We start from the raw sequence: 22,875 nt of genomic DNA on the forward strand, positions 1-22,875 counted from the left end.
CCGGATTTGCTGGGTGAGCAGCAGGAATAGAACCAGGATTCTAGTACCAGTGTGAGGTAGCTGGGGGTGTGAGTGGCACCTTCATGGCACTTCTTCGCCACACTGTGGTGTTTGAAAAAAAATCTCCTAGAGGCAAGTAGGGGTGCTTGGTTATGATGTCTTGCCTCTGAAGCTAGCTAGTTGTGATTGCAGGGATTTGCAGTCTGCTACAGGTTGGCATAAGCCCATCTTTCAACTTGTAAAAAAGCTGCTGTGATTGTTTGAAGGACATCAGGCAAGTATGCAGGCAAAACCCAGCTGCTTTTCTTCTGGAGGCTTGGTCTCTCAAATAGTCAGTGGCCAGGGTTCTTGGGAGTCTGATCACTCTTTGGGGCTGCAGAAGGCAGCACTGCACTGTGGATGCCTCGGCCAGGTCACTCTAACCACCAGCTCCTTGTCAGAGAGCTCTGGCCTGCTTTGCTTGGGCTCGGCTGGCTGCAGCACACAGCTCTGTACACAGCAGACAGCTCATGTGGCTCAAGGGTGAAGGAATGGTAAGATGTGTAGGTCTGAAAAAGACCTCAAGAAATTTCCCCCCTTCCCCATCAGCTCCCCACCACAGATCAAAGTTATCTAGACTGTCCCATTTCCTTGCTGTAGGAAGGATTCTCACTCCAGCTTGTCTGAGACCAGGTCCACAAGGCCTGGGAAGAGGAGAGTGAATGGAGAAGCTGTTCACCAGAACCTGCTTCTTCTGGTGGCACCAGCTGGCAGTTTCTGAAATAATTTTTACGTTAGCCACCTCCAAACTCTGTAGAGGTGAGAACTGGAGCAAGCAACACTGGTCAATTAAAATGGCCATATAATTTTCATTGCCATAATAAAGACTAATGTAAAGTAAAATTAATTATTTTATGCAATAGGACAGGAATTACTCTCAGCTAAGCAACCCAGTCTGTTTGTACTTCCCTACTTGCTACAACAAACATTTATCTATGCAGTGAGGTTTTCTAGCATAGAAATGCTAAGAGAAGAGTGTGATGGCCATGGGAGTTGGACTGGCTTACTTTCTAGCCATGTTCCCTCCCTTGGTAGGTGAAGAGGCTGATGGCCAGCTTCCAGTTAACATAGTTATTTTGCTAGCTTACATGGTAACTGTGCTGAAGATCCTGCTATTGCCTGGGTAATCTCATTTCTGAAGAGGGATTCTGCCGAAATCTTTGTCCATGGAATGAGCTGAGTCAAAACTCTAATTTCCCCTCCATGCTGGGGAAATATCCAGATTCAGGGTGCAAATCCTCAAACCAGCAGCAGGTTTGTGGCTGTCCTACACAGGACAGAAATACTACAGAGCCCAAAGCAGCTTCACAGCTGGGCCACAGCTACTTCCTTTTTTGTGAAGAACAAGCAGCAAGACTGACTCACTGGCTTACATCTGTCCCTGGGAGTGCAATAGCTTTGCTGTCCCATGCATGCTTATGTGTAGTACTTTACTGCAGGGCTGAGCAAGGCTGAAAATCTCTCAGTGTATCTCCTGTCCAGCTCCTCCAAGTCACTCAGTATGCTGAGCAGAGCCTGGTTATATCTGTTCTCCATCTGTCCCTTCTTCCTCATCTTCACTATCATTAATTGTTAGCATCTGGCTTGAAAGATTGCCTCTTAGCACGGTGCTGATGGGATCTTTCCACAGAGGATTAAGGCTGGAGTGGATTGACAGGAGACAGTATCCTTGCTGTGGGAAGTTTGCCAGTTGTGTGTGGGCTCAGTGCTGCTGCTCTTCCAGTTACTCCAGTTCATGTCAGGACATAGGCAAGAGTCAGTTGCAGCTCCATGCCCCCTCACTGCGGCCAGCTGGCCAGATGTGGCCCTGTGCACTGCATGCTGGGTTCAGGAGAGGCCTCCTGCACCCAGCTGCTGCACACAGCCTTTGTCAAGACTTTCTGCCTCTTTATATCAGCTGCATCATCCCATGGAGGTGGTTTCATACCTAGCTCATCAGGTGGTTTCCACTGTGTGATTGCAGTGCTTTAATCAAGTATGTGGATAACGATAACAGCATTGTGGGGGTTGCTGGCAGTAGGAGCTGAGATGTCATTTCATACTGTATCATGCTCCCTAGGTGGCTAATGTGTCTGTAAATCACACAAGTGCTTTCCTGTAGCTTTGCTTTCTGTTACAGCCTCAGCTGCCAGGATTTCATGGGACACAGATCTTAGCTTTTGGCGAAAGCACAGCTTCCTTTCCTTGTAAAGGTACTTAGTATGTATTTCTAGTGCCCTGAAGTGTAGCTGAAGGCCCTGCTAAGCTCACTGAATCCAGGCCCTGAGAGATGATATTTCTTTTTGCTTTATTTGGTTTGTTTTCCTGTGGAGTCTGTATTTTTTCCTGTATGTGCAGGGGGGAGCAGGGGAGAATCCCTCGGCATTTCAGGAGATTCAGAAGGTTTTCCCCTTACCTTGTTGGTCTGCTGATCTGTTCCTAACAAGTCCTTGGAGACTCTTGATGCTCTTTCCCAAATATGTGTCCTGCAGTAACCAAAGGGTATTTGTTACCTTGGAAGGACAATCTGGGGCCTGGAGGCACATTTACTCCTTGCTGTCAGTAGCACAGGTGATGACTCTCTTTTTCCATAGTTAGGACAGACTGGCAGAAACTCTGTGTTTTGAAGCTGTCATACCGGGGAGGGTTTCCATGTGTGTTGATGCTGTCTACAACTACAGCTGTTGCAAAAAAGTCTTCTCCCAGTCTAAAGGAAAACCTTTATATCTAATCCATCTCAGACTTTAAATCTTAAAGATAGCCAAGTAAAACCAAGAATTCACACCAAAGGGCTCAATTTTGTGGGCTTCTTGGAGTAAGTATTAAAAGATCTTCACAGAGTTTAGAAGCATTGTTGGTTTTTTTGGGGTTTTTTTTTGGTTTGGGTTTTTTTTTGGTATGAAAATCCCACTAGCTGGTATTCCCATGTCCCTTTAAGCCATTTGAGGTAAATTTTTTTTTGTTTCTTTAAAACAGTTTTTATCCTGGCTCATGGGGCTGTATAAGTAGAAATTAAAACACTGCTTGGTATTTCCTTGCCCATCCTATCTGTTCTTCATCCCCAGCACCTTTCAGCTCTCCCCAGCTCCCCCCGGCTTCCCTCCCCAGCTTGCCTTGAAGGGCTGGGAAAGCCGGCGCTGGCGCATTATGTTGCCAGCCTGATTGTTGTGGGGTTGTGTTTGTGTGGGGAAGGTCACGAGACAAAAAGACCACCAGGCAGGGGTGGGCGGGGGGTGTTCAGTCCCTCTCCATTCAGTCCTTGTGGCAATGGGTGGGAAGAGTCTTGTTTGCATGACAGGATTTCAGGGGGCGATTGCTTTTTGTTTAGGTTTCTTCCATGACTGCTGTATGGGCCCTGGAGGGCTACAACAAAAGTAGAGCATATATATGAGATTCATGGGGCTGAAGCATGCTGAGGTAACCAAGAAGCAAAGCCGTTAGTGCAGGAGTGACTGTGCCAGAGCCAGTCACTGTGTGTTTGCAGCCTGGAGACTGTCAGCAATTGCTCTGGGTGGGGTGTTTGTGCTATGTCCAGTCTTGGCTCTGGTGGGAGTTCCTCTTGGTTGTCTGAATCCTGTGTGTGGGCCAAGATCCTTAGCTGGATGAATACTGTGGAAGTTTTCTGTCTGTGGAATGAAGGTTGTAATGTGGGGGGGACAGCTCCATGGACCTGCCACAGTGGCTGTGCTTCCCTGAATATTTTTGAGACTTCCATCCAGTGACTTATTTGCAGCATCTGCCTCCTTCCTTGCCCATCAGATCCACACTTCTGAGAGCATCCTTGCGTTTAAACAGTGCTTACTTCCTTATCATCCCTCTGAGAAGCTGAGATGCTGTGCCTCAGTGCGACTCTCCCCTCACCCCCCATCCTTAGAAAGCAGCTCAGTCTATATTTACCAGTGGTGTGCACAAAGGCAAACATTGTCAGGGACTCATTGTAACTGTCCCAATTACCCTGAGTTCATTTGCATAAGAAGATTGACTAGCCTGTGGTAGTGGCTTTGCCTTGGCCATCTGATATGGGACACTTAGATTTGGGGAGCAGAAAAGAACTAGAGTTCCCAGGCTGGGTGTGGAATGGGGTGACAGTTTTGGTCCCTAACAGCGCTGGTGCTATGGCAGCCCTTCCTGGAAGGAGGATGACTTGTCAGCTCCCAGCCACTGGCAGCACAACTCTGCCTGATTCAGTTGTGATAGCTGCCAGTTTCCCAGAGATGCAGATTCAAGGAACCCCAAGCATGCCTGAGCTCCTGGCTGTCCCATCTGAGTAAATCCTTCTCCTGTATAGTCTGTGTGTGTGTATTTATGTATTTATTTTTAGTAGGTGTTGACCCTGCTTGAATGCTTTTAGACTAAGCAGTGACCTGCCTTGTGTTGTCACTTCCCTCGGGCACATGTAACCTCTCTTCCTTCTATTTGGATTTCTTCCAGAGAGCTAGCTGTTCCTGCAGGCAGGCACTAAAGGGAGAGGAAAGCAGCTGGGATGAAGCCCAAGTGAGGAAGCAGGCTGGAATGGTATGATCTCTTGACCCAAAGCAATAGCTAGTGCTGTTAGGGCTTGCTCACACTGCAGCAGCTGCACAGCTCACGCTCCTTTCACTGAATTGAGAATTATTCATATTCTCTTTCCCTTCCCCCAGTGCCATATGTAACATGAGCTGCCCGTGCCCAGGCTGGCAGATGGAAAAGCAAGTCACTCGTCTATTTCCAGTAAAGGTTCTTCATAGGCTCAACTGGCCTGTCAAGTTACAATGTTCAAGCTTGTCAGCTTTGGCAGAGCAGCCTTTCTGGAGACCCTTACAGTCCCTCTGCCACTGCTGTGTGTGTGCAAATGCCTGCGCAAACGCACATCTACCCCTTCATCTGCCTGCTGCTTCCAGGAGAGACTCTCGCATTTTAACATCTTTCCTTTTTGCTTGTGGATATCACCAAGCTTAGTGTACTTCCTGGGAGTGCTTTGACCTTTACTCTTAACCCTTCCTTAAAAATCTCCCCTCTAGTATTTGGCAATTTCCAATTTTTACTAGTCAGTTATTAGGTGGCAACGTAGGAGTGCTTCATGGAGGTGGCTGGAGCGCAGGCAGCTCATCTCAACCATAGTAGTATTTTAAAGCCTCTTGCATTCTTGGGTGAATTACTTCGCCTTTCTGCCTTTTGTTCCCAGTTCGTAAAGTGGAACTCTGTCTACTGAGCCAACGGCAGTGGTACCACTGTGAATCATAGAGAGCACAAATTGTCATTTCAAAATGCACTCTGTGATAGAGACCTGATTGCTAATGGCCAGATCCCAAGCTTCTGTCCTATATTTTTGGACCTCTCTGAGAGGGATTGATGATCCAGCATTGATTTTCTCAGGAACTCCTTTGCTATTTCTTTAGCGGGGTGGGGCGGGGGGGGGGGGAGGAATCCTCATGTCTTTTCTTGGATGAGTTGCTGCTTGTGCTCTGACTCCAGGATGCTCACATTTTTTGCCTGAAATTAACTGCATTGATACTGTTATATTTACTTGGTGCAAGAAACATCAAAAAAGAAAGGGGCAGAACCAGAGTCTCAAGTTGAGGCACAAATGGACCCCTCGTGGTTCCTCTAGCAACATTTTAAAAGCCAGTTTGTATGTTTGACTGCCCCTATGTGTTGAAAAGGCAAAGTAGGGTCAAGTCTTAGATTTAAATTTGTTTTCCTTTCCATTGTGTTTGTTTTTGAGGGCTGTGTCCTACCTTCTACTGGGTTTCTATGACCTCTCATTTCGGCTTGTGTGACAGTGGAGTCTATTTATGAACAAGCAAAACATGAGCTCCAGACACTGAATTAGCTTTTAAATGGTTGTTCCTAATAAATATAAAAGATTTTTTGAGCATGAAGTAAAGGGATATGATTTAAGGCCTTATGCTATCCCTTTTAGACTGAGTCACTGTATCTTTTGCTTTGCAGTTGGGAAAATTAGATTCGTCACAGGATCATGTAGGGGGTGACTGATAGACCTAGGAGGATAACAGATACCTTGGCCTATCTAAATCTGCACAACCAAAAGGGGTGGGAGTGTATCCAGTTTTCAGCTCTGCCGCTGAGGTTCAAGTAATAAGATGTGGCCTTTCTAAATGCTTTATTTTCCCCAGCTGTGAAAAGCGCAGAGGTGAGTGAATAGTGGTATGTAGAGTTTTGTTTGCAATTCCCCAAAAGATTGGGAAAAATGCTTTTTGTTCCTCTTTGAGCAAAATATTTAGTTTGACTTGAGCCAAACCATCTGGGCACTCTGAACATAAACATAAATGGTAATTTTCTAATGAAACATTTTGAAAATGGTAACGTCCAGTGTTTTGGCCTCGTAGAATCTGAGGGAACTTCTTCTAAACTATCAATGTTCAAAGCTAAGGCAAATTCACAGGAAAGTCTTGGCATGACTGAAATCTCCAAGTTTTTGCTTGGAAAAGTTTTGTTTTGAAAAAAAATTATTCTGACTTTAAAAGTGGAAGAAAACCCTGCAAATAACACTGATGATAAACAATGTTTCAATGTCATACATATGAACTGCATCTTGTCCCACTTTTAGGGTAGTGTTACACTTGCATCTCTTGGGCTGCTGCTTGTTAGTTATCTTGGTGCTTTATCCTATCAGCTGTTTCCATGTCACTGGCTCAGTTTTGCTACAATTCTCTTTGATGGGGGCCGTCTGCCTTTGGTAGCTGCTGTTCGAGTTGCTCTGGGTTCATGAGAATTTGTTGACTGGGAGCAAAGAAGGTGCGTGATGGTGGAGGGATTATACAGGGACAGATGACGGTAACACTGTCTGCTCCAGGCAGCTTTTCTGGTCCAGGATTAAAGTTCATGCTGTGTTACTTGCGTCTCTCTCTAAGGCCTTGTCAAGTCCATGTGGGAAGCTATTCTGCCTGCACTATTTCACTTTGTGCTGCTCAGCTTGCTCTCTGCCTCATTTCTCCTCCCCTCTTTCCCTTTCCATTCAAGCGGCACCTTTCAGTCTTCCCCATTCAGGTCTGTCTTTGCTCTCTGCCCTGTGTAAAACTTCCATGCCCTCCCTACCATTCATCATCTCTTGCTCATTCACCTCCCTACTTGCCTTTCTCCATTCATCTGGGCTTCCTCTCGGCCAGTCTGGGCTGCCCTCTCCTCCTGCCCCTTCCGCAGTCCTTCTTTTGTGTCTTTGCACTCCCTTCTCCATGACCATCCAAAGCACAGCAGTCTGCAGCATGGTCTGTGAGGATGCTCTGCTAGAAGTTGGCCCCACTTGATGGGCTAATTAATCCCCAATAGAAGCCTGGTGGGATTGTTTTGGGTGGATTTGTCTCTCTAGTTACCCTGCAGGTGAGAAGATTATTTTTTTTCCCCCCACTCTCTTCCTGCTTCCCAGAGATGCAGCATGATGCATGAGTAGGAGGAGTATTGCCATTTCCTAACCTTCCTTTTCAGTCTGGTCTTTCTGTCTCTCCCTCCTGGCTTGTTTCCCCTTTGTTTGTAGTGGTTGCAACTCTCAGGTAACTCCTTGGGAGGTGGTTTTGATTTCCTCATTCCTGAGGAGCATAACATGCATTCTCTTAATTATGCTGGCTCTCTAATTATGGTTGTTGCCTGTGCCTTCTCTGCTTCCTTCTTCTAATCATCTACATTGGGGTTGTATCAGTTTTGGAAAGCCATCTCTGCACTTGAATGTGTGTTTTAAGTGTTACTCTGGAAATAGCTTGTGAATTGCAGTAGCCAGGGCTTGTTGTTTCTAAGTCTCAGTGCAGCCACAAAACTGTGCTTGTGATGCAGACACTGTAAATATGGACCACAGGCCTCTGCCAAAGATCCCCCAGCCTGCTGTGCACATGGTCCCCTACAGCTCGCACCGATACTGGCAGTGTGCAGACATCACCCCATCCCACTGAAGGAGCAGGTCTCTGCTGCAGTGTGGCAGGAGAACTAAGTGGGAGGTCTGCTTGCCTGTGGGTGCCCATGGGGGGCTTCAGCTTTGAATGGTTAAACTGCATTCAAGCCAGTCTGTTCAAGTAAAAGGGGAATATTAGAGCTTGGGAAGAGTGCACAGGGTTGTCAGAGGAAGCAGGTGCTCTTTAAAGCGTGTGTGAGCCCTGTACACATGAGAAATCTGATTAGTTCAGTAAAGAAGGCAGAAAAGAGGTAGAGGCAGGCAAGGAGAGGGGCTCTGTGAGTGAGTGCAGGTTTGACTGACAGGGCGAGCGCTCTGTTGTGTGGGAGGCTGTGAAGGGAGTATCTGCTGCTGTCTCCCGAGGCAATAAGGAGCCCCTGATATGGCTCAAGCAGGGCCAGGCTCTGTGAGGACTTGCCAATGCCGTGAGAAAGAGCTTTTCCCCTGATAACTGTCTAAAAGAGGGATTTCAAACCATGCTGTGGTATAGTTTGTTGTCAGGCTGGTGAACGTGTAAAAGGGGTTCCCTATTCACCATGTTTGGACCCCACAGAGATGTTACACCTTGCAGGGCACAGCTAGCCCGAGGCCAGCCCTGCATTTTGTCACCTGCAGGGAGAACTGCTCTGCTCCAGCTATAAGGCTTGGGCAGGGAACCTGCATGGACAGCACTTCTTCCTATGAAGTTAGTTGCATTCCTGTTGTGGAGTCTTTAAGTCATGATTTGCTTTAAAACTTCAGACATGTTTTGTGTCTGTTTGAAAACTGTGGCAAAGAGAACTCTAGAAACACTGTGCTTTGCATTGTATTTGTCCCTTGTATCCGGTAATAAGATATAAGGCGTATAAGAAGACAAAAATGCAGCTTAATTTCTCTCACTTGTGGTTGTGCAGCTTTGGCACTTGGACAAAACTGTTCTACCCTTAAACCAAAGTATATTTGGCATAGCAGACACTGGGAAAGTGCAAACACTGCAGACCTTACCCTTGCAGTCCTTCATGGAGGGAACCTGCAGTCTGGGTGTCATCCAGGACTGATTTGGATATATTGCCTAAGAAACAATGTGAACCACCACAGCTTCCAGCAGTCTGGCTCCTTACTGCAGTTGTAACCACTGTGATCACCCTGGAAAGATGCAAGCCAGGATTACTTGTTCTCAAGTGTTTAAATGGTAGAGGCTAGAGTAATAATACTTCCAGCTCCGGGCTCCATTTGGAACCAGCCTGCTTGGAGTACTTTTGAGATAGTTATGTTGTTGCAGTGTAACGCCAAGTACCTACAAGGCATTGCAGGGAATCATGCGGTAACCTCTGCTTCTTCACAAGGCTGACATTATCTTCTGCTCCAGTTTAGCTTGGAAAGCAGAGGAGTTTCTTTGGTAGCTTCTAGTCCCCATGACTGAACAAAGCCAGCTGTAAAATCAGTATGAGTTAAATATGTTTCCCAGTCTGTTTAGTAGGAGTTTTGCTCTGTGGTTGTTGTTCTAACCAGAAGCGTGGTTTGAATTCCAGTATAGGTGGGTCATTCTGGTTATATGTATGTTACGGCAGTTTTTAGTTGGGGCTTTAAATGCATCTGTTTGGCTTAAGTTTTTCTGAGCCCTAATAGCTTGCAGTCAGGTCAGAAGGGAACTGTTGGGATCATCTAGTCTCTCATAATGAAGGCCAGAAGATTTTCTGAGTGGTCTTCTGCTTGACCTCGGCCATATCTCATCTCCTAGGAAAACTTGCAATTCAATTGTAAAACTTCTGGTGAAGTTAGTGAGACATTTCACTTGTTATTAGTAAAAATAATCAACTTATTCTAATCTAAAGCTGCCCAGCTTTGACCTCTAGGCCCTAGAGGTGATTATACCTTTGTCACAGTGGAGAATCTTCTACTGCCAAATTTTTGTTCCCTTTGTGGTTCTTCTGGACAGTGATCAAGTCATTGCTTAACCTTCCCTTTCATAAGCTAATGAATTGAGCCTGTCAGTGGAGCCAGTCAGACTATACCAGTAACAAAGTGCCAAACGCAGAGGTAATGTCACCTCGTTTACAAACCTGCAGGTCATGTTTAGTTTTTTGAAGGCAGTGAGAGCTCTCAGTGTAACAAACAAGGCTTTTTTTTTCCCCAGAGTAGCTGCTTCTGAAGATGGCATTCCCCATCCTGTAAGCTGGCTGACGTTCTTGGCTCCTGGCCATATGGCTTTCCATTTGTTTTTACTGTAATATGTATTGTTTGCAAGCACCCAGCTTTACCAAAAGACCCAGCTCATGCTCAGTAACTTGCTGCTTTAGCTCATCTGTGAGCATGATGCAGACTTATCTTAAACTTTGGAGAAAGTCACTAATGATAAATCTGTAGGGGCAAGAACAAATTCTCATGGGTCCCCATTAGTGGCATCTCCATGTGATGGTAGCTCTCTAGCTTAGTTTTATTTTTGAGACCTGTCAAATAGGCAGACTTTAGCATGTTGAATGTGTGACAGCCTGAGTTTGTGTCACAGTAAGTCCTCAAACACAGGGTTTTCTGGTGATGTCACATGCCCTGCAGAAATCAGTTATACCAGCGATCCTGTCCTATGATCTGCACCAAGTTTGTATTCCCATCCAGATAATATCAGCTGAATATAATCTGTTTTCTGTAGCCTATTCTGACTGATATTAGACCAGTTCTCCTTCCATTACGCATTACTCAATATCAGTCATCTGTTCATTTGCTGTGGGTTGCTATTAGGCCAACAGACCTGCTTTGTCCCATTAAATTCTTGTCACAGCCCTGCAGTTTTGGGAGTGGTGTGTGTGCCTGTTGCCATGTTTGGACAGGAGTTTGGGAGCCGTGGTTGGAAGGTTGCTAATGCAAAGCTGGAAGAAAGGTAAAAAGCAGATCTTGATGTTCCTCCAGTATTCCCAGACTTGCAGAAAATCAGTATTACTATTGGCTTTTAAAAATCTTTTGGATGAAAGTTACATTGACCTGCTGATTCAAAACTATCTAACTTTGGCAGCTGCTGTGTAATGTTCTCCAGAGTTACTGCTGGGACAGAAAGTGTGTCATCATCGTATAATAGAAATAATTCATTGGGCTTTTGTCCATATACAGAACATAGACATTTCAACTACTGCAGATTCTTTTGCGCTGGTACCACCTATGCTACTTTTTCTGGATAATATCAGACCAAAACCCTGTTTTGAATGAGGAGACTCATCTGCCTCACCTGTACCAGCAGAGACCCTGCTGTGACAGGTGGCATTATTGATAGCAGTGAATTTTACAGCAATGCTTGCATACGTTTACTTAACCAGGGTTAAGCAGGGATCTGACTGCAGGAACTTGGCCTGAAATACAGCCCCAGCTGAACAGCTATTCTGACTGTTGTGTTTTGGTTTTTGGTTTTTGTTGGGTTTTTTTATTTTCCTCATAGCAATAGTGATTAGAGCCTGTCTGTCTCCCAGCTGTGATGTTGACTGTGCATGCTATGCCTTCTGTTGAGTTATGTAGTCCAAATAAATGCAGCATCCCACCCAGAGTGTATTGCATTTCAGCTCGGAATGAAATGGCTTATGCATTATGTCCCTTCATGACGTAGAAGCCCTGAGAGATGTGATTAATAGTGATACAAGATTTTGAGATCCTCCAATAAGACATGACTAAAAAGAGATAAACCATAATTATGTGGTGGTAAATGAGAATATCATGTGTCATGGTAGTATAGATATTGCTCTTTTCAGCTTTTGATATTTAATGCCTTATACCATCCAGATGAAAAGTAGGTTTAATTTTAATTAGACTGTGGAACTCATTGCCTCAGGAGATTGTGGAGCCCTAAAAACTAGAGGAATTCAAAAGGGAGAGCAAGAGATTGGGCATTTGTACATATAATAATGTCTGGGCCAGTGCTGACAAGCAGATCTAGAAAGAGTGTTAAACCTCCTTACTAAGGATTTAAGAAAAGGTTTTAACTGTTAGGGTGGGTTTGGTCATGGTAGTCACTAGGTGATCTCTTGTAGGCTTCATCTTGTCCACAATCTCAGAAATGTGCGGATAGTCAGCACCAGAACTGGGCTGGTGATGCAAGATACATGACTTGCCAGTCTGGGCTGTAACCTGCCCAGCCTGTTGCTGCAGCTGAGGACATCTGTCCAGCAAAATATGCAAGGTGCCCAGTGCTGGATCAAGATTAAAAATTTTATTTCTACCAAAAAAAACCTCCACTACTTTTTAGAGTGCCTCAGCTTCTTTCCATTAGTCTTAATGCACTTACATAAATAATAAAACAGGAAGAAGCAGAGCTGGAGAAGGCTCAGTCTATAAACATGTCTCTTTGCATTAAGCCTTGTGGCATAATGGAGGGCATCTCCTGCCATCCATGCTGTCTCGTTAATCATGTAATTATCTCCCTCACTTTCAGTGCTTCATCTCCTTCCTTGTCAGTGCTGCTGATAATAGAGCTTCTATTTACCCTGGCTTCTTTCTGGGGAGCGGCTTTGGTTTCAAAGCCAGCACAGTGGCATATTTTGAATAATTTAGTTCTGGGTGGCTTGAACACTGTGTGTAATTCCCCAGCTGAGACTGGAGGCTGATTGCTGTGAGTGTTCTGCCAGAAGGCTGATCTGGAGAGAGGCAGTGGGATGGCTCAGAGTGGTGGGTCGTTGAGACAGCAGAGGGCTGAAAGCTAGCTCAACAGGTTCTGTGAGTGCTTCTCAGCTCTATCCTCTCTTAGTGTCTTAGCAAGGACTTGCAGCAAGAAACCCACAGGCAGAGGAAGGACAGGGGAGGGAGTTGCATAAAAAATGTATATGGAAACAGAAACATGGATTTGGGTACCTGGCTGAGCATGATAGAATTCCCCAGCAAGCTGTGGGTCAGAAATTCCAGGGGTCTCCGAATGCAGGATTTGCTTGGACCAGGGGTCTGAACATCTGTGGAGTCAAAGAGTTCAATGTGGTGTCCAGCTGTCATTGGCTTTGGAAAGTTTGGTATGTTTCTATACCTGAAACTTCGGCAGAAGGCCAGGTCTCTTCATATTCTCCCTGTGCTCCTTGGCCTTGTGGCTTGCTAATTGCTCTTTGCCATTGCAGCCATCATCCAGTCATGCTCTGTAAGTGATCCACAGCCCTCACTGTGCTAGATCACGCAGGCACAGGTGTGTTGCTTGTGCCATATAGATGGGGAAGTCAAGGCACTACAAGAGGCACCTGGGCTCACTCCAGAAATCTTGGCAATACCAAGAATCAAACCTGGTCCCAAAGCCCTCTTTCCTATCTGCCTAACTGAGCAGTGGTGCACTCCTGAATCCTTTTATTCTCCCGTTCATGTTCAATCTGTACTTCCAGTATCTGTTTAGATGAAGTGCTTTTGCAGAAGGTAACAACAGATGGTAGTAATGTAGGTCCTTTTCTTGTCTTTGCGCCTAAGATAGTAGGAAAAATAAATTAGAGCAGAAAGTCCTCTACAGGTTGGCCAGCCAGCTAATGAACCTGGTCCTTCAGGCTACTCTGCCCTTCAAGGAAAAGGGAATCTTATACCAGCTCCCTCCATCTCCAGTTTGCCATGTGCTGCATGCAGAGAGATACTTACCCAAATCCAGGTGATGGACCATCTGCTCTGCAAATGCCTCCCTGCCTAGGTGAATGCTGAGCTGGGAAGCTCTGTGCTCTCTCACTGCAGCTTTCCGGGGAGCGGGTCTGTCTGGGGACCCTGCTTGGTGAATTAGTGAGGGTATATCCTCCGTGCTTAAATGCAGTCTGGCTTTTGAGAGCTGGGTGATGTTTCCAGCCCTCGGGTTCACCTCGGGTCAAAGCAATCAAACGTGCACTAAAAGTACTGCTGGACAGCCCTTAATCACTTTATATTGTCTGGGCAGTAGTGGGTAAATTCATTATTTACAGGGGAAGAGAGTGTGCGTCACTGGAGCCAGCACTAATGTTTTACCACATGTGTTCAGGCAACTGAGATTATGTGAGTTTTAATGGTGAGAGGCTGGATTTCAAGGTGGAGGAATGTACACTTACCTTTGACTGGTCTTCCTCTCTTCTGGATCAGAGTTTCTCCCCTCATGTGCACCTCCTGCTATTGGAAGAGAGAGCAGGATCATTAACCTGCTGGGAAGATCATCACCACCAGGCAGTGATGAAACTCCTGTTAAAACAGCCTCTGCTTTTTGCCCTCTCATTTGGATTATAAGGCAGACTTTCATCTTCTGCCTTGTCATTCCTTTAATCTTCATCAAAGGAGCAAATGCTACGTATACTGTTGCCACATTGTTGGGGTTTTTCCTGGGCTTTTTTTAAACAGACAAAAAAATCCCTCTCACCAACTTACAGCATGACCCTAAAGGTTATGCAAAGGTAGAGAGTGGGTTCTGGTAAAATGTGTGACTATCTTGAGGAGAGTTTCAATGCCTGTCTTTAAATGTCTTTTCACAGCTTCAACTTGGAGTCTGTCAATTTCATGTATTGACTTGGAGATGCTTGATTTAACTACAGCATGGCCCTTGAGGCTGGAGATGGTCTGGTTGTTTCCAGAGATTGTTAGCATCCCTAGATTGCAGAGACTATGCCATCTAATGGTCTGAGTTCAAATCCAGCAAATTTAGAGTGGTTTCTGAAACCCTTGGAGATGAACAGATTTTGCATGTGATCGACTCCCTCTTTCCAGTGGGAAAGGGCCTAATGTGAACAAGAAGCAGGCCTACTATTGGTAGCTCCTTTCTGGTAGGAAATAACACAGGAGTTGTCATTTCCATGTAACAGGAGGGGAAGCTAAAGCTGAGGGCGATTTATTTCCAGAATCTGTCTCCTAGTCTGGAGAAGAAGTGGGGTCAGTGCCAGGAGGCCTGACTGCCAGGCCAGTGTCTCCCAGAGATGAAGATACCGCTGGACCATAGAATGATTCAGATTTGAAGGGACTGATCCTACTCAAAGCCAACTTCCTAATTAGATGAAGTTGCTTGGAGTCTTGCCCATTGCAAAGACAACTTATGGCTTGGGTGATGCCAAGACAAAGCCCCTTGATGAGGAAACCACGGGTCATAGCAAATTCTCGGTTCCTGCAACAGATCTACAATCCTAAAGCCAGCCAAGGATCCTCATGTTGTGCCCAGTTCAGCTGTTGACTCTCCAGCTGCTCTGATGCCCCAGAGGGCTGTTTGCCATGAGGGAGGGGAGCAGCTGGCTGCGCTATGTGAAATGTCTGCGTTTTCCCAAGATGCCCATTGTCTGTCTGCAGCACCAGCCTCCACCCTACTTGCTCACTGAGCCGTGGCTGATGTGTCTTTAATTAAAGAGGAGGAACAATTTGAGATTTCATTTTCTTTTCTCAACCGTATTTCCTATTTCCATCAGAGTTTGCAGGGCCCCCTCCCCTTACATTTGTCTTGTAGTTTTGCTGTGGGGCCTTCAGTTTATGGCGTGTCTGCTCTAAAATAAGGAAGAAATAGCAAAAAATAGCTTGTTTTGGGCCAGGGAATTAAGATCCTGAGTCAGATGGCTGCTATGGTCATTAACATATTTACATTTTTGCTTAAGAGCCTGGTTGAGGATCAAGGGAGTTAAGGGTGATTGTCATTGAAATGCGGAGGAAACCTTGCATGAAATTGCCGTTAGTGTCCTATTGTTTGGGGGGGTGAGGGGGGGCAAATGGCCTTCCTCATCCCTGCACCCGTTGTGTTGCACTTGTTTGCCCAAGTAGATGGGCAGAGGCAGAAGGAACTACGCTGAAGGAAGCCACTGTGCTGACTTAGCTGCTGGGAGGCTTTGCCTGGGGAGCTGTGTCCCTGTGGGGCTGAACCTGGGGCTCAGCGCAGCCATGCTGCTGGCTGCCAGTCATCGTCTGTCCTCTCGGTGAGACAAAGGTGCTTGGCTGGGCTTGTGGGACAACTAGCCCTTAACAAGATCATCATGGATAAATACATGAAGCGTGTAGCAAAGGTCAGTTGCCTCTTTTATAATTGATGGACCCAAGTGTTTTGACTGTGCCGTCACATGTTGTTTTTGCCGTGTGTAGGGACACATGTTCTGCAGGACCAGCTCAACCCCTTGATTTTTGTGGTTAGCTGTGATATCAGAAACAAGGTTTGAGGCAGTTTGAAGTGTTGAGGTGGATTCTGAGTGCTGTAGTGACAGATTTTTATATGCTGAAAAAAAATGTTTAAACATAAATAAGAGAACTCCCTTACAGCTGGGGTTTACAGAAAAACATTCTGCTCCAGGTTGTGGAAGCAGTGGTCTAGTCCTGCTCTGAGGCAGGGTTTTTTAGTTCAGATGCCAGTTGTTCATTGTTCACCTCTTACTCTTTCATGCTGTTCAGATCCGCTGTTTTAATTCAAACCTATTTCTAGTTAGTATCATTAACTTAGTGCCAAAAAGAAAATTATACGTAGTAATGTGAAAGAAGAGAAGAGCTTCCCTAGCACATTTACAGTACTGAAAATACTAGCTACCTTCTGCCACTGCTTTGATTTTGGTGGGACAAGCAGCAAGACAGTGAGCTGAAGGAGGAATGCCGGTACCTATTGGTGTGAGAAAGAAGCATCTTTGGAGCAGAGGCTCATTTGTAGCCACCAGACAGGCTTCAGCTGCCTGTCCGTTCGGGAAGCCAGCAGCCAGTAACAGCTATGGACAGTACCATCTTGAGTGACAGGATCGTATCTGCTCTAGTGCTAGTAAGTCTGGAGTCATTAGTGTGTCCTTGTGGGCTGGTTTGAAGCTTTGAAGCGGTTTTGTAGTTTTTGTTCTTGGTTACAAAATGTTTCTTTTTGGAATGCATTAAAGCAGAAAAAAGTCTGGGAAAAGTTGTTTGTGATCTGAGCAGCTCTTTTGTGCTTCGGGAGCCTGTATGCTTCAGCTCTGTATCTCTTCTGCCCTTTGAAGGAATAGCCATGTTCCCCATGGCTGTGGCCATTGGTCTTTTCTACAAAGTCAAACAATGAGCACACAGCATGGGGAGAGTCCCACACTTCAGTCACTGACCCTGGCCCTCAAAGCAGGGAGGCATTTAAGCTTTCAGGGAACAAATGGTTTTGTCCTAGACAAGCTAGGTTCTGACATCTCAAATGTCAAGATACAGTTAAAGTGGTGCAGTTAAATAAGATGTTGGTTAGGTCAAATGTTTTCAGGAAACAAGGATGAACACAGCAGTAGCTATGGGATTGCAGGTGTTAGATCCATTCACTGAATGACTCATCCCCCAGCTTCTGCAAATTCCCCTTGAGAAAGGTCATCTCAGGTATTATGCTAATAATACTTTATTTCCTGCGTATCTGTGCCTCTGGGATTGGGCATTGGAAAATTAGGCTGGCTTGGGAGTCCCAGCAAGAGCCAAAAAGCATCAGAGCTGAGCCAGAGTGCAGAAGCCCTGATTTTGTGGTTGGTTATAGAATTTGATCTGTTAACTCAAAGCATCAGAGTGGGCTGGAGTAGGGGAGCTAAACTTCTCCAGGGATTAATATTAAGCCCTTGTTTAACAGTAAACAGCTGATGAAATCCACCTTTGGCTCTGAGAGCCAGCTGTCAGGAAGGTACATCCAGGCCACCTTGCAAGGACAGAACAACCCTTGGCAGAGGGCGGGGGAGAGTGCCCAGCTCTGACTGTCCACAGGTCACTTGGTTTGTCTTGTTTTGTGTAATTCACTTGCCTCAGCAGCTTCTTCACAGAGGGGGCTGCTGCTTTGACGAAATCGCAGACCAGCTCTGCTCCAACAACGGGCTGTGATCTCCCCTCCTCAGATTAGACAGTTTCTCCTCACAAAGCAGCCAGTGATAGCAGAAGTCCCCAGGAGCAGCAGGACAAAGGTGCTCCTGCCGGATGGAGATGGAGCCAGATCCTCGCACGTGGGCACTGCGTCCTCTAAACAAGCTGCCCGTGCCTGAGGCTGGTCTATTTTATAGCTGCTCTGCTCGCTGCAGAGCAGTGCCAGCCCTGCCGCTGGCAGGCTGCATCATGTGCCCCATTCCCCTTCTTACCTCCTCCCTTGCCAAGGCAGCCTTTACTCCGCCGCGTCTGATTGAAGGCCCGGCGCCTGTTCAGCTTTTGTTCTCCGTTAGGAAAGAGCAAGGATTGTCAGGACCTTTTTGGCTCTGCCAAGGCCTTTTATGTCCCAAATGTTTCCATGAAAAGACTCCCTCCTGACCACCCTGCCCCCTGACAGCCATTCAATCCAGCCAACAAGCTTGATATCATTATCTACAAAAGGAGGCCAGTGAGCACCAGGGTCCTCGCAGCCAAGTTTGGGAAATCAAAGGCAAATCTCCCAGCAACAGAGAGCTGGCAGAGATCAGACTGCACCACAGCTAGCGCGGGCTGGTCTGGCAGCTTGCATCCACTAGTTTTCTAAGCACAAAAGAAACATGCTCGGCGTGGTGCCAGCACTGGCTTTGTCGGGGCTGGGGGTGTGCCTGCCTGCGAGCTGGCAGCCCCTTGCAGAGTGCCCTGGGGAGCTCAGCGTGGGCTAGTCGCTGGAAGCAGTCGTAAGTTTGAACAGTCTTGCAAAGCTGTCTCTTTTTTGGTCAGTGGCATTTTTAGGAGGTTAACCACTTAGTCTGAGGGAAAACAGTGATGTTTTTGGTCAGAGTGGGATTCACTGCAAGTCTCACCTGGGACTTTCCTTCTAATGAGTCTAGTTTATGTTCTGAAAACAGCACGTGGCTGCCTTGTCACTTTTAGTTTGACATAACGTTCATCTGCTTTGCTCCCTGTCCAAAGACTTTCTTCCCAATCCATCTTAAAACAGAGAGCTCTTCAGCAGTGAAATCATTTACCATTTTGAAGGCATCTGTAGAGGTGATCTGGAAAAGTGACTGTCAGAAATACTGAGCACAGAAAGGGCTTGAGGAGGGATGGCATATTCCCGTGGTGCAACTGTGTTGGGAAATACAGGAGTAAAATTGTTTTCAGTACGTTTTGTCTGACAGACTGCATCTCTGGTTTGCTTGATAGTCCAGATAAAAAGGGATATAAAAAATAGCCAAGAGAAATGGTGATGCAGAGGGAAGGAAGGTGATGGGAGCTGACTTAGCTGAAGCTTGGGTGGAGACAGGGTGATGGTGTGGATGATAATGCTTGGGTTCACCTCTCTGCAGCAGGGTGCTTTGCAGTCCCTGGGCAGTGAAAGGAAGCTGGAGATGGGGTGATTGCAGGGCAATGCGCCACCAAAGCCTAGAGCAGCCCCTGGGGTCCTAGTGGGCCTCCTGCAGGTGATGAATGCATTGGCAGAGTTGTGTGTAACGTGGAATGGTTAATTGTAGCACTTTCCCCTCCTATCCCAGTTCGATCCCGACAACACCGGCTACATCAGCACCGAGAAGTTTCGCTCCCTTCTCCAGAGACACGGCTCGGAGCTGGACCCCCACAAGCTGGAGGTCCTGCTGGCCCTGGCAGACAGCAACTCTGAGGGGAGGATCTGCTACCAGGACTTCGTCAACCTGGTGAGTGCTCTGGCTGGCAGGGCCTTTGAGTCCTTGGCTCTGCTTAAAACATTGGCTGTTGAGGGACAGTCCCTTTCCCTCCCTCCCTCTATCAACACCAGTGTTTGCTGTTTCCCTGCATCACACTCTGCATGGGCTTGCTGAAGTATTCAGTGGTGACTGAACTCTCAAGCCCAGAGTCAAGTTGCTGCTGATTTTTCCAGGGAAACAAGTTTGCATGGGAAGAAACTGGGGGAGCAGTTGTAAGAGGAGCATGAAGCAATGGCTGCTGCTAGTTTTGAGGCTTTTGCTCTCAATATCAATTGGTAGCTGTTGTAAGGAGCCATTTGTTTGGAAGCAGAGATCTGTCAGTCTGAATGTCTCCTATTTTATCTAGAGATTTCACCACTCCCAGGCAAAATATAACACGGTGTTGACTTGCAGGGTGGAGTCATATTGCACTGCTGTAGGCATCAACAGCAACAGGGATAAAGTGTTTCTAGGTCATGTTCATTTTATCCCAGGTGAGATGTCTCAGACTGTGTGAGTCATGATCTGGATGCCTCTCTGTCTTTACTAATGAGTCAATTAGTGAAGGGATCTCTCTGTTTCTCATCAAGGCAGTTCGGTGAGCCAACACAGATGTAGACATGTGTTGTTAGATGCCCAGGATGGCCTAGAAATGTTGTTTGCAAGATGGGTATCTTGAACAGTGGCCATTCCAGGGGCTTTGCCCTGTTCTTGCTCTGTCATTCCCCACCTGAGTCCCAGAAGATTTAGTACAGTAGTAAGAGAAACCTGTGTGACAAAGTCAATGAGCAGTGGAAGTCAGTGACATATCTAAGGTTTTGCTGGAAAGCTGGATGTTTTCTCGATGCAGAGTATAATAATTTGCATCTCTGTGTTCCTTCAGTCAACATGGGGATTTGATCCCTCCATTTGTCATGGTCACTTATGCATGTGTTCTCGATTGAGAAAGAGTCTTCTGTATGTCCTGTCTTCACATTAATCAGAAAAGTATGATAACAGGGCATAGTTGTCAAGGATCCAGGTCACAACCTGGTCAGGCTGTGGGCAGTGTGAAGGTGAAATTATTGTGATGCAATGACATAGATCTGCTGTATCTAATCAAGCCGTCTTGTTAGCCCCTTGCAAGTATTTAGGTACACAGTAAAATAAATGTAGCAACTATTAAATAGATCACAGTGAGTGTGAGGTTTTCCTCAGCTCCAGCTTAATAAGCAGTGTGGTCAATGGTACTCTGTGATCGGTGGTGTATTTATAGTAACAGCTGCTTGTTCTACAGTTTGGTATATTCAAAGTACCATGCAAGCAAGCATTCACTAATTGAGCTGCACAACACTTAGGTAGCAGGAAGAGGTATCATCTAATTTCTTTTACAGAAATGATGGCCTAGGGCCAGCCAATACGTTAGCAAGAGGCTCAGGAATAGAACTAGGCTTTTTCCTCTCTCCTTGCTCCACTGAGCTCCAGAGCAGCACAAGCTAATGAGAGGCAGGTGGGAGGTGAAAGGCTTGGACATCCTCCTCCTTTGGGGAATAGGAGATCGTGCCAGCTCACGCCCACCTGATGTAATTTCTGCAAAATGGCAAATTTCCTTTGCTACTATTGAATGACTCCTGTAAAGAAGCCATTGGTTTTTCTGTCATCAGTCTCTCTACCCTCATCTGCGTTTTTTGCACTTTCTAATCAATAGGCAATGCAAATGCCAGAACATTAAACTACTTACAAATGGCATCTCTCTCCTCACTCCTCCTCTAGCTGCTATTGATTTCTAACATCCAAACTTTTTAGGACTCCTCCTCTTTTCCCTAGTTTCCTGCTCCGAAACCTGCCTTGTGAACTTCCTGATGGAAAGAAACAGCACAGTTGACACAGAATCACTGTGAAATGAGTGATTTCCTTCACTTTGTAGCTGTCAATCCTGGAAACTATGTGTGGTGATGTTTAAGTACATGCTTGTGCTTGATGATCATCAGCCATCTCTGCTTTTTGCTCAGGTTAATTTGTCTGTTTCTGTAGCTTAGCAAGAATTGATCTGCTCCCCAAATTGATAGTACTGGATGTGGGGAAGGGAAAGGCTAACCTTTTACTAGATCCACAAAGGTTTTACAAGCATGGCTCTGTGCATGTGGTTTTCCTTTTCTCCGTCAATATTCATGAACAAGTGCTCTGACACGAGAATCTCATGGCCTACCAAATGTGTCCGAGGTACTGAAACTCTGAGCAAGAAGTAAAATTGCATTAATAAGGCTCTGGCCACTGGAGGGGACTTGAGGGGAGGACCGGGGCTGGGTATCAGAGATGCATTACAGTGCAGTTGTCAAAGCAGAGGTGTGGAAGGAAGGAGATTCCTCTGTGTGTGTGTCTCACAAGCAGCTCTTTTGGTTTCTTTCCAAGCATGGGATGGAAGGAGCCGATGAGCTGCCTGCTCAAGCTACTATGAAAAAAACTAACTCTATCCCAGCCAAAGCCAGTACAAACATGCACTGTCTCACAGAATCCAGCAGAAAGTAAGGTTTGACCTCTGGGCACCAAGAGAACTGTCTTCAATGGTCAGCTCCTGGGATATGATATCCTCTTTGTTTTTTCCCTCAGCTTTGCTAATGTTGATAAAAATCAAGCAGGGAGGGTCTTCCCTTTTTTCAGCCTTGTAGAACTCTTGATCTTTGCTGGATTCCCTGGAAGTGTGACAGAATGTGATGCTTATTCTGCAGGGTGCTTGGCTACTTACTAGAGTCTGATGCCAAGAGATGCTATTAGTGATCACAGAAGCACCTGTAACTCTACGGAATTATTATTTTCAGAAGTCACTACAGGCCATAAACCTCACAAAGCAATAGTGTTAACACATTGTTTCCTCCAGGGTACTGCATGTCCCAGAGAGGGCAGTAAAAAATGCTTGCAGCTGTATGCTCCAACATCATCACGAGCACCAAGACTTTTGCCTGCTCTTTCAGACACTGTGATCCCCAACTAAAGGACTGCTATTGAGCAATGCTGTGTTATCTCCTGATGTCCAAAGTGTATTGTGAACTTCTAGATGTACCAAAAATTTAATTCCAGGACATCTCACCTTAATAAGGAGACCCAGATATACTCCCACAACACATATGCCTGTTCTCAACTCAGCAAAGCAGCTTAAATTTCTGAAATTGAAAGTTTTACAGGATGAGAATAGACCCTAGAAATCACTCAGTAAGTAATTTCAGTAATGAATGAATTCAGGGAAGCTGAAGACTCCTGGTGTCATCTGCAAACAAAGGGCTGAAAAAAAATCAGATAGGCAACTCATTGGGAATTATTTCTCCTCTGTACCCCTGCGATTCATCTAATGTAGTTGTAAAACACAATGCTGCAATCATAGCCACTTCTGTTTCTACACTGGGGCTTACAAGAATGGCAGAAAGCAGTTTCAGATGGGATTTCTTATCCTGTGTCTGAGACAGTGCAGAATAACAAAAGTGTTTCCTGTACAAGTGGAGATGTCTTGTGCATTTCTGTTGTCTGGTTGCTTTTCTGCATTGTGAAGAGAGATGCTGAAAATGCACAGTGGAAATTCTGGCT

The 22,875-nt window shown here is 45.9% G+C and overlaps 1 protein-coding gene across 4 annotated transcripts in view; it reads left to right on the forward strand.

Moving 5' to 3' along the window:
* RHBDL3 (rhomboid like 3) overlaps positions 1–22,875 on the forward strand; it is a 71,555-nt gene that overhangs the window by 20,238 nt on the left and 28,442 nt on the right. For 2 of the 4 annotated variants that reach the window (XR_011327256.1, XM_069799267.1), the window contains exons 3-4: positions 4,450–4,533; positions 19,150–19,308. Coding sequence is in view for 3 of the 4 variants with exons in the window: in XM_069799267.1 (XP_069655368.1) it covers positions 4,450–4,533; positions 19,150–19,308 (243 nt within the window). In the remaining variant the exon portion in view is untranslated. The remainder of the gene's footprint in view (positions 1–4,449; positions 4,534–19,149; positions 19,309–22,875) is intronic. The other 2 variants (XM_069799268.1, XM_069799269.1) reach the window with 1 other exon arrangement.

This window comes from Haliaeetus albicilla, chromosome 12 (assembly GCF_947461875.1).
Source record: "Haliaeetus albicilla chromosome 12, bHalAlb1.1, whole genome shotgun sequence".
NCBI lineage: Eukaryota > Metazoa > Chordata > Aves > Accipitriformes > Accipitridae > Haliaeetus > Haliaeetus albicilla.